The 12,419-nt window shown below is 40.0% G+C and overlaps 1 protein-coding gene across 9 annotated transcripts in view; it reads right to left on the bottom strand.

Annotated features, from left to right (window-relative positions):
- Positions 1-12,419, bottom strand: part of LOC134205632 (solute carrier family 41 member 1) — a 282,172-nt gene that overhangs the window by 63,100 nt on the left and 206,653 nt on the right. For all 9 annotated transcript variants that reach the window (XM_062681057.1, XM_062681053.1, XM_062681060.1 and 6 more), the window contains 5 exons: positions 11,646-11,792; positions 11,433-11,580; positions 11,151-11,356; positions 10,925-11,073; positions 10,550-10,802 (listed from right to left, as the gene is read on the bottom strand). In XM_062681057.1, the coding sequence (XP_062537041.1) occupies positions 10,550-10,802; positions 10,925-11,073; positions 11,151-11,356; positions 11,433-11,580; positions 11,646-11,792 (903 nt within the window). The remainder of the gene's footprint in view (positions 1-10,549; positions 10,803-10,924; positions 11,074-11,150; positions 11,357-11,432; positions 11,581-11,645; positions 11,793-12,419) is intronic.

Here is a 12,419-nt window from a genome sequence, read left to right as displayed (position 1 = left end):
AGAAGTTACGTATTGCTCATTGCACATGGCGGGAACTGGCGCAGTCTTATGCCGCGTGCTATTGACAGTCGCGTAAAACCTTTGCATATCGTTTCAATCCATTTTCTCCTGCGCTTCAGCAGTCATACTCTCTTCAAGATTGTACCAACAGAGCTCTAAATAAATTTCTAATTAACCGGGATATACTGTCATCAAATATCATTTTGAATAAATAATATTCATCTCGTTGATGTTCTCAAATGCAACAAGTTTATTTTGGTTCTTTCTATTTCACCGAGTTTTGATGGTGACCACGCCATTTTGTTTTTCATTCAGTGGTTCTAGCTGAATTGCGATGTTTTGATTGAGGATGGCCCATTTCACATGAAGGCGTTCATCATACGAGCGTGCCGCATACCGAATTACTAGAGGTTCACACAATTGGAACCAATCATGATTTGAATGTCCATAGATCTCTTAAAATTGTATATGACATGATACATTTTATGCGATATGTTCATTATACGATCGTCATCATGTGAAATTCCCATTTGAAATTTATTTATTATGGAGTCATGTCATTATTAGTTGTATTAGAATACCTAGTAAGTTAACATGAGCGAGAAAGAATGAATATTCGAAATCCAACTCTAGAAAACAAACTAATAAAAACAATGCACTTCACATTTTCAAAGGGTACTTATCTAAAAAAAAAGTAAGAATAATTATTAACTTTTCATTTCATCCTAATGTAACACTTTAGTGTGGTCATAAACGAAAACTGCTCATTACTTCAAAATTAGCTTTCTGTCACTTAAACCCTTTAATTTCCTTATTATAATTGAGTGAACAACTTCGAACAATAAATTAATTCGATTCTATGTGTTCTCTAACTCGATGTAAATCCATACTAATCTGATTAGTTTATTCAAAGTTTCACTTCTCAAACTCAATATTTTTTCCAAGGTCGATGATTCCCTTCATACCGAACAAAGGAAAGCTCACTGAAGTAAGTGGGCTCTTTACAGCTGTAATCAAACTTTATTTTCAAATTTTCTGTCCAAAGTATGTCGGATTTATTTCATTCTGCTTCAGTCAAAATTTCACTTGGAATTGTTCATACCTTTCTAACAACTTCAACGCTTAAATGGATTGTAATATATGTGTTATCTACGATATTGGGATCAATGTTACATTTTCCGATGATTTTTCTTTTCCAATTTTATTTGATTAAATTTATTCGGGGTTCTTTCATTAAAACCTGTGGTTGTTTTTGTTTTAGAGTGAATATTTCTGTAATGTAACTATTGGTTTTCATCGTTTTATATTAATTCTCTCAGTTGTGTTAAATATTCTGTGCCAGATTATTTCAATAGTTCATCTTAACTGAGAAAATATTTATTTTCCTAAACCTGCCCTGAATATGTGTTTCATTCAACTTCCCTTTGCCCCTGCTTTTGCTGGTTGCATTCTTCTTCATATTTGATTATTATCTAGAATTTTTACCTTCAAAACTTTTCTTTCAGGCTTCCTTCTTCGTTACCTCAAAGTCTCCTTTTGTTTTAATTAGTATCACATTCTTTATTCCGTTAGTTATGTTTTCATGAGTTTCTTCTTGATTCTCGGTCGTTTCTCTATTTATTTTCTAAACATATTGAAGGACCTCGCAACAGTGATTTTTTCCATTTCAATCTCTTATTGTCTTAAATATAAATACTTGTTTACGTTTTGTCAGAGCAGATAGATGCAGTACATTGGTCAACATAATTTGTTATGGATGCGAAGCGAAGCTTGCTGATGAAACTATAACGTTTTAATACGGCAGAAGGCAATGATGTGTGATGTATTCTTCTTTTTTACTCATGTTTCGACCCAAAGAATTGAAGAACATTGAGGCTACTACATTTAGAACTTCCTAAAATATGTAGCTTTCTATTCCTATGTTTGTTTTGTTTTCAATAAGGAATTTAGCAGTTTTTTTAAATTATGGCATTCGAAAGTATCGTTGCGATATTATTCACTTGTTTACCGCCTAAAACAATTTAATTAAAAATAAATCACCGTTTGAGCTTGATACAATAATAAGCAAATAAATACTGGCATCCATCAAGTGCAACATATTGAAAGTCCAAAATGATACAGTATCATAAATTTGTAAAAGAAATCATCTATCTCCAAAGCATGAACATGTTGTTATAACAAATATCGACAATTAAAAACTTGAAAACTAGAACATATTTTTTCATATTCAGATACACAAGGTCTGATTTTTGGCAAAGTTCTATTTTGTTGCTGTTTTTCCATAAGATAAACGTGTGCGTACAATAGAAACGATAATAAACATTATCAGATATCCCTACTTGAACGGACGAACCCGCCGGTTAGCAACTGTGGAGCTGTGGAAACATAAAATGTAATTCTGATAGAGATGGGTTTCTGTTTCAAAATAAAAGTGCGGTTGCAGAATGAAAGCAATAAGAAATGTTATGTGGTGGACTCAGCCTGAGAATCTTTTTATTAATTTTGATTTACATTAGACCCCAAAAATCATCAGTAATTTGAATTTACACTCACATATAACTGTTGAGCACGTGCGCCATTAAATGGCGTTTAGACCATGCACAGTTTGAAAAATAATTGAAGCATAAAATTTGGGTATGTGGAGAGGGAAAATCAATAGTTCATGTTGGAATTAGTGTAAGCTAATTATTTGTAACCACAATGCATCATTTCATTCAATTTCATCCTCACCTTATGATGACATCGTGATGCCTGCGCCCAGCGAGCTGGATTTGCTACAAGAATGGCGGAGCTCCCGATCGAATCATCATTTTTCAGCTCGATCAAGGCTGGTACATGAACTTCCGTGAACAAAATCACCAACAAGTTACAGAGGAAAGCCGTGACGTGGAAAAATCAATTACCAAAGTTACCAAAGGCACGTTTTTGGCAGATTTGAACCACATGATGGAGAGAACGGTCTGTGGAGATTACGTTTTCGCTTCGTCGGGAGACTCGGTGGCCGACTCGGTCACGCGAAAGGTGCCGAAGCGAACTGCTCTTGGCAGGGTTGCCACATTTAAATCTGTATTTTTTCTCCAGAAAATCTTTATATCTGTATCTCAAGTCAAAAAATCTGTATTGCAAATCTGTATCAATCTGAACCAATTAAAAATCGTTTTTAATAAAGATTTTTAGTAAAGATAAAGTCCGGAGATACTATGCGGAGCTACAAGTCAGACATGTCAATATTTAGCATTTTTTTGCACATTTTTTTCCAAGGATTCCAAATAAAGTAATACAAGTAACAATGTTTGCTTTCTCAAGGTATGATATTTGATCATTTACGAATAACATATGGCAAGTATCCATTATAGCCATATATGCACAACAACTTTATTGGACTCATATTCACCCGCATTGAAAAGAAACACTAATAAACTGTTTCAAAGCATTTTAGATATGATCATTGATGGTTAGACATGATTCTTTAAAGAATTAAACTTGAGAATTAGTATTATTATGAAAGCGTTTTCTGCGACCACATGTTTTAAAAATTTAATCTGAACATTTTCCGGAACATAATCTGATCGAGTTTCAACATCATTGATCTGCATAAATTGCCAATTAAGAACAAACCGTACCAGAGACCACATGTTCTGTATTTTCAATTGAGATTTAGTTTCAGAATGGATTTTAATAAGATCATAAAAGTAATTCACAAAAATTTTCAGTATCAAAATGCTCAAGAAATCTGTAAAATCTGTAAATTTTCCAAAAATCTGTATATCTGTAAATACAGATTCTTGGTCACAGCCTTACCTAAAAAATCTGTAAAATACAGAAAAATCTGTATATGTGGCATCCCTGGCTCTTGGCACAGCTTTTGAAGAACAAAGTATATTCGTCGTTGCTAATCGACGATGCCGGCAATCCGCCGAAGAAACGTAACAAGCAGCAAACGCAGCTGGCACGCAGGTGCAACCACAGTGGAAGAAAAAGTGCTCGTTGGTTTTTATGAATGGCGATGCGTCGGATTTGCGCCCGAAGATTCGCCAGATGATCGCTAGGGTGCTTGTGGTCGTGAGGACTCCATGACATGTAGAAAGAGGAGCTTCAAGAAGAACTTAGAAGTTGCGGCCTGAATCCAGTGGCTTTACACAAGATCGCTCGTGATGACAAGGCGAGGAGATATCGCAACCAGCTTTATTTGGTCCATCTGGTCGGCGTTATAAAATACACCATCGTCGTTGACTGGGACGGTGTCGGCCAGTGCATCGCGACGTCACACAGTGCACCAACTGCTTCAATTTTGGGCACGGCACCAGAAACTGCGGCATGAAGGCGCGCTGCAACATGTGTGGCGAACCCCATCCGACCGACGAATGCGACAAGATGGAGATGGCCGATCCTAAGTGCGATAACTATGGCGACAAATATCGGGTCGTGTTCCTGCACTCAACGAGATGAACTATGCGGCCATGATGGCTCCTCGACGAGTGATTCCAATCGTTCCACCGTTGCAACCGCACAAGCGACTGGCAGCAGCAGTTGCGTCGGTTCAAGCTCCAGCACCGCCGGCTCCATCCTCCAGCGAATGGCATTCGCACCCTTCTCCTGAATTCCGTAGAAAGCCGGAGCACGAAAATGTCGTACCGGAAGAATCTGCTCCACCCGGAGCAACTGATGCCCATCTTCGTCCAGCTCGGCACTCGGCTGCGCGGATGTAAAACCCATTTCGACCAGGTCTTCACTCGTGGCATGTTATTCATTGAAAATGGCTGCTATGGTGGGCCTAGTCAACTGAAATAGACCGTGGCGTTCATCACCGAAACGCATCTAAAACCGGAAGTGAACGTCAACATCCCGGACTTTCGCACTCATACGACTCGACCTACCGCGGCCGTCCAGAACTGGGCTACCTGCGCTTAAAACACGTTGCAATTGCTTGACAAAAATCATCCAGGCCAGAATGGTGGACCTCAGAAATAGTGATTTCTCCTCCAATAAGATCCGCGCTTTTCCAGAATGTGTTAGGTCGTTCTGGAAATTGACCAAAATTCAAACCACGGCCCATTCCACAAGCATGTCAACAACGTCTATATTATTCCCAAAAACTTCTTGGAGGACTTGGAGATCTCAGCTAGCGAATTGACGGCATATATCAAATCATCGAAAAACATGAAGGCCCCAGGCATCGACAGCATCCTGAATCTCGAGCTCAAACGTATGAGTGCCCCGTTCGTCGAGCCCCTTTTGCTGATCTTTAATCAGTGTCTCCGTCTCAGATACTTCCCATCGTCCTGGAAGTCAGCGAAAGTCATCCCCATCCGGAAGCCTGGGAAGGATCATTCGTCTCCGAAACGCTATCGTCCCATCAGCCTTCTCTCAGGGTTATCCAAGCTGTTTGAAAAGGCGATTCACAGCCGGTTTCTTGAGCCTGCCGAACACCGGATACATCTTGCTCGAGGAACAGTTTGGTGTCCGACGCGGTAGATAAACCGTATACCAACTGACCCGAGTTACCAACGTCCTCAGACGGAACAAGTTTGTTTCAAAAACATCCGCCACGGCCTTACTCGTTGTCGAGAAGGCATTCGACAATGTATGGCATTCAAACTACAACGCTACAATCTTCCCAGCTCCCTGGAAAAAATCATCCACAATTACCTGTCGGCAAGGACATTCCGGGTCTCAATCAGCGGAGCGATTTCCAATGCGCACGACATCGTTGCAGGCGTCCCCCAGCGCAATACCCTCGGGCCCCTGCTGATTAACCTGTTCAACTCCGACTTGCCAGAACCTCCATAAGGCGGCATTCTGTCTCTGTTCGCAGATGACACCTGCGCCGTCTACCGAGGTAGTGTAACTGACTGGGGGCCAGAGCCGTGTTACTCCCAGCACTGGTGAGACCCCCATTTAACAAGTTTCCGACTCCGCGATAGTAAAATACTCGAGTAGCAAATACAAAGCAAATCATCGAAGCATTTAGATGCATATCGTCGAGGGATTCCGAAATAAATCGTCGAGGGACTCTAACCTAAATCTTTCAGAAGTAAATCGTCGAATGCTTCCGAAACAATTCGTCGAGGAATTCCGAAGCAAATAATTGAGGGATTCCGAGGTAAAACATTGAGAGACTGCGAATTAAATCTTCAAGAGATTCAGAAGTAAATCGTCAAAGAATTCTGAAACAAATCATCAAATAATTCCGAAGCAAATCTCCGAACAATTCCGAAACAAATATCCGACTGGTTCCGAAGTAAACCTTTAAACGATTCCGGAGGAATTCCGAAGCAAATCAACGAGAGATTCTGAAGCAAATCTTTCATGGATTATGAAACAAATTCCTAAGGGTATCCCTCATCGATACCGGACGGAATCCGGTGTGATTTCTTCTGGATTCCGCTTGGAATTCTTCGATGATTCTTAAAGGAATTCTTTAGCGATTCCAATGAGAATTCTTCTCGGATTCTGATGAAAATCCTTCTCGGATTCTAATGGGAATCTGTCTCAGAAATGAGATTTTTGCCTTTCACTCATTTCATTATAATAGGGTGAATATGTTGAAATTTGATATCACTGCTAACTGACTTTTCAAATCCTAGGAGGGCTAATTTTTTGTCTCCGGAGCCATCAAAATCTTTCATTTTCATAATATCACAAAATTATGTCGATATGGGTATCAAAAGCCAGCATTTTGCAAGACAAGTGAAATTGTGACATCAAAATATGTTTCTGGGAATATTGGCCGCACTCAGTCAGACAGTCCCAAGGCCCTTGGAGGAGCCTCCGGATGCGGCAAAATTTGATGTCGTAGTTCTTCGTATCTTGCAAAATATTGAAGTTGAGACCTATATTGCCATAATTTGTGGTTCTATGAAAATAACTGATTTTGATACCTCCGGAAGCTTTCCTAAAGTCCCCTGAACTATCTCCAGGTGCTGCCAAGTTACATTAAAAAAAGAATTTTTACAGTGAGTGACCTCAATGTGAAGATAAGCTCCGCCTAAACGGACCATGAGCGTGTCATGGCTCGTCATGGTCTCAGGGGAATGAGCGAAAACGGTGACCAGTTCTAGCAAATTTGGGGCGTTTCAGCAGCAGTTTGGCTTTGCAGATTGCTTTAGGCCGTTTCCGCCTTTGCATCGACGTCTCCACTCCAATCAGTTGACAGTGACTCTCATACGATGGCAGATCTAAAGAGTCATCCCAAAGTCATATCGAAGGGTCTCCAGTTAGCCTGACGAGCAAAGGCGTAGGATTGCCAATACGGGAATGGCGAGTTCGATTCTTGGTCCGGTTCAGGATGTTTTCGGGTGGGAAATATTCTTGGCTTCTTGGCGAGACTGCCCATTATGTAGGGAAAATAGACGCTCAGATAGGCTAGAGGTTCAAATAATTGTTGGTTGCATTTTTTTAGTATGCACGTAGCAACTCCATCCGGATCAGGTTCAGGTTCAGAGTTCCGCCGTAGAAGATCATGTATGGACCATATTGTCACGCTCCGAATCATCCTGGAGCAGGCCGACGAATTCCAAGCGTCCTTCCATTTGGTATTCAATGATTACGAAAAAGCTTTCGATCGTCTGAACCACAAGAATCTGTGTGGCGCCCTCAGACGCTAGGGAGTTTCGGATAAAATCGTCGGCCTTATCGAACCGCAATCACCGCAGAGTCTGGTACAACGTGGCTTTTTCCGCCCCCCTCGGTCGTTAGGGTAAGGCACGAATGTATTTAGTCTCGGTTAATGTACCTCATCGTAATCGACGATGAGGTGGATGCAATTGACCACGTACCAAACCTTGGTCTTCCCTGGCAGTCTACTACTACGGAGTACCAGAGAGACTCGAATTTGGCTGATGATGTTGCACGACTGGCGCGACGGTACTCTGATAATGCAGAGTAAGCTGAACGAGCTGGTCGAACGCTTCTCAACCATCAACGTTAACAAGACCAAATGGTGGAATGTCAACACAAACAACCCCTCCAACTTTACAATAGCCGGGAAGCAGAGGATAAGCGATAAGGTCAAAAACTTTCAATATTTTTGGTAGCCAGTTAGCGTTGGACGGCGGAACAAAGATAGACATCGACATCGCAGCGCGTATCATTTAGGATTTCTGCGAGCATGTACGTACACGAAAATTTGTTTTACTCAGATTGTTTTTAACCACGAGGAGCGGTCACGGCAAAATCGAATACAGGATTATTTTCAGCCACGAACCGTGCATTCGTGTTCGTGGGGAATATCGGCGAGAGCCTAGTAAAACTAGGCCCGCTTTGGCGAGTTCACAATTAGGTAACGCAACAAATTTCGAACATTCAAGTCTAACGAGAAATCCGTATTGTTATACGCCAGTGAGACATGGTGTGTATCAGCAGAGAGTACGTGGAAGCTGCAAGTATCCATCAAGCGATGTCTACTTTTTATGCGATCCTACCTGAAGTTGCTCATACCCCGGCCGGCACCACGGGAACGTAGAGTTAGGAATTGCTGGGTAGAAGGATAAGGACAGCAAAATGGGTTCTCTTTTATTCCTTTAATACCAGGTACGCGTAGTACCAACGGTATTTAATTACTCAGCCTTTAACAACCGAGTATTCCTCTTATTAGAGCTAATAAAGTAACCCTAAGAAATTCTATGGTATGTATATTAAAAAAAGAAAAGCATGTACCTATTTGAAGTTTCTTTTCTGTTGTCAAAATTGAAATAGTTTTATGCACTACCGTAATACGTTGTAGCCAAAATCAAATTGAATGTGGTCTATATCTGATCATTTTAAACGTCTGCAACATGGTACGATTTTGTACCTACTAATAAATCAAAATACAAAAAAAACTCAATTTATGCTTTAATGTGTACTTGGTTTTAAATTTGTTAATCGGACTTTGAACGAACGCTAATGGTACTGTTTGATTAAAGTAAATTGTTAAAAATGCTTTAGGGTTTATTAATAGGAAACACGTTCCGATAACCAAAATTGCGTTAAAAAATTGTAAAAATCAAATAAACATTGTAAAAAACCATATTAAACAATAGAAAGGTCTGGCGGAAGGTAATCTTCTGACTGAATTTTGGTACCGTGAAAGGAGGAAGAGGAACTAATTCTGCGCACTTTTTGATAACTTATGGAAAGTCAAATATATCTAGTATCTAGTTTCGAATAACCCACAGCCGTGAGTAAATAATATTATTATGCCGTTGAAGGTAATAATTTCGGGATTATTTAAATGTTCCATACAATTTAGCTTAAAATGCGCCGAATAAGGAACTGCACAGAAATGGGAGGGGTCATGATATTTCTCTGAAAAATTTATAAAAAATAGAAAGTGGAAGCAAAAAAAAACTGAAACAAACCTTAAGCGTCAACTCAAGCAAATATGCGTTGAAAATTTATTAACATTTATTAGGCTATAGTTAAATAGTTGCTTTATTTTCTTAGTAAAATTAAGAAAAAATTGCCTATCGTCGCTATTTTAAAGTCCGCTCGTAAAGAGCATTAAAATCTTAGTAATAGTCGATTGGTTTCCTGTTTATACTATTTTGCGGTTTCCTTACCTCCACTTCAACACGAAATTTCGTTCATGGTGCTTATTTTGTGGTATGAGGTCAATTGAAAAAAAAAAACAACTTATGCTTACTTTGTTTTCTTCATAGTTTACTAGCCCTTGGATGAAGTAGTTAATTTGTTTATTTTTATTTACAAATAGCTTACGCAAGTACTATATCCAGTTAAAACTTATTTCTGTTTTGTTATTCTTTGAACTGACGGGTTATTGTTATTAACCGAATTAATCACATTTCATTCATGCTAGTGTGTGTGTATGCAATGCAAATGCTTTGAATTTAAGTGGGCGTTTTTTAGGGTTAGCAAAACGAAAAATCGGTTGAAAGTTGACCAAAACTAGTGTTTGAAACCAAAATCCGTATCAAAGCATTCCAATCCTGATTTTTTTTACTATTGAGTTAACGAGAGAGCCTTTTGACCTATCTATTGAACTAAGTTATAAATAAACAACACAATTTAAACTATGTTATTTGAGCCATTCTGCTTTTTGCTATCGTTTAGAGGACATTCAATAGGATGCGGAAACAAGGATGATGAGCGAGGCTCGGATGTATAGAATGACTGTTCCTCGGGGATGACTTGATAGACCAAGGAACGTTTGAGTTGAGACGCTAAATTATAGTTAATATCGTTTTTCCTGCGACAATTTGTTTGCGTGGGTTCATGAGTGCGGTTTATACAAGGTGAAAAATTAAATAAAAAGTCAAACTTACGTATAAAAGTAAGAGTTTTCAATACTGTTCTTATCAAAGTAACCATAAATATACAACTTTTATCTGCGGGACAATTGGGATCAAGGGCTGCCGCATGGGGACAAAAGAAATCGACATTTTTTCTTGCACAATATTGTAACACATTCTATCTACACATTCAATCATTACACATTTTCAGTTCCCTGTTTTTTCAGGGGTTTTGCAGATTCTCACTTTATGGGGAAATTAAACGCTAAGGAGATGATGGGGAAGAAGGTTGGATCTGTGTGAAAGCTAATAAATACCGAAGTTCTTATTTATATCGATATCCACCGGGCTGAAGGACATGGCGGTGGTAACCGTGCTGCCGATCTCCTCCACGGTCTCTCCGTAGGGATGCCCGATGGACTGCAGGAACAGGAACGCCAGTGCCAGCAGACTCGAGCCCAGCAGATCGCCCAAAGCCGTCAGGTACGGGATGGCCGAGTTGTCTGGGTCGATCTTCCACTTCCACATGGCGTGGATAATAACGTGAGCAATGTACAGGAGCAACATAACCTGGAAGAACGATATCCGTTAGATGATGTACTATGGGATCTTTGTTTTTCAATTGCTAATATCATTTAGCTTCTTATTTTTCAAATGTTTTAGACTTGAATCAAAATAGGAATAACTCATACCTGTATCAAACTGACGAGCATGTACGAAAACACAAACGGAGCACCAATCGTTGATTCGGACATGTGAATGTAATCAGCAGCGAAGATGAACAGCACTTGTCCGGGAATTGACATGAGGATCAGAATTCTAGCAGTTTTGGCATAAGGAACTGTAAATAAAAAATAAACAAAGATTTCAATTATTGGGCAAGGACTGTGCGTCTTTATAGTGTGACAGTTTACGTACCACCCTTGAACAGTGCCTTCCATGGCACCTCGCAGATCGTGGCGTGCGGTGGAATGATGCCAATGATCGAACTCTGGTGCAGCATCGTGGATATTTTGCTTGCCTGGACGGATACCAGGTTGCCACCAATGCCGTTGATGATGGGCTGGAATACGACGAAACCGTTGAAAACTCCGACCGCGGTATCCAACACAAGACCGCCCAAGCTGTAAGAGAAGGACGCGGGTCAATAAGGGGGTTCAGAAAGTTAAGAGTATTACGCGAGAAAGGCGCCTAACTCACCCACTAATGAAAAGTGCCGATAGTACGGGTATCCATCCAGTTGTCAACACGGGCCTCGTGTATTTGTTCCTATATACTAAAAATACCCAGAATGGTAACAGAATAAAATAGCAGGCAACCACGACGAATGTTATCCATAGGTGGGTGTCTGGAACGAACAATTGGAGAGAATTAATTTGGGGTTCTTGAAGGATCATATCGGCAGCAGCTTACCTAGATGATCAAATAGCATTGACGCTATGAAGGAAAGTATACTAATGGATACCACATCACCGATCGAGGCGGCCAACGGTGTCGCCAGGTTATCCGGATTCATTTTCAACTTATTAGACAGTAAAATCACAGCCACTAATACAAAATCTGCAGAAGAAAAAAAGTTCAAACATGTTATTTGCGTAATTGGTTTAGAGTGGATGGCATGGCTTAATATGGATCAGAGGGGACTTGCAAAGCGTTTCTAGAGATTTTCGTTGATTAATATTTATTACTAGCAGACCCGACGAACTTAATCTCGCCTAAAATTGATTTATTCTATGATTAATTCTCGAGTTATGAGAAAATTGATGTTTCATTTGGATGGGAGCCCCCCTTTCATTGGGGAGGGGTCTCGAACCATCTTAAGAACCTTCCCCGGACCCAAAAACCTCTGCATACAAATCTCCAAGCCGATCGGTTCAGTAGTTTCCGAGTCTATAAGGTTCAGACAGACAGAAATTCATTTTAATGTATATAGAAGAAGAAGAAGAAGAAGAAGATAGATTGGTAAACAGAGATACAGACTGCAGATATTATATTTTCATGTTTGGACAATGTTACCGATGAAATTTAATCTCGGGACGCTCAACAACATCAAATCTCCTATGTCTCACCTCCTAAGTGGCTGACAGTATGCAAGATCGAGCGCAAACTGATGTGGTGTACCTGGACCATTCAGCAGCATTCAACAAAGTCAAACATCAAAGCACTGTTGAAAGACTTGTGAAGTCT

The sequence above is a fragment of the Armigeres subalbatus genome, chromosome 1 (genome assembly GCF_024139115.2).
Source record: "Armigeres subalbatus isolate Guangzhou_Male chromosome 1, GZ_Asu_2, whole genome shotgun sequence".
NCBI classification, from domain to species: Eukaryota; Metazoa; Arthropoda; class Insecta; order Diptera; family Culicidae; genus Armigeres; species Armigeres subalbatus.
The sequence above is the reverse complement of the archived record's forward strand: the minus strand, read 5'-3'. Positions and strand labels throughout refer to the sequence as shown.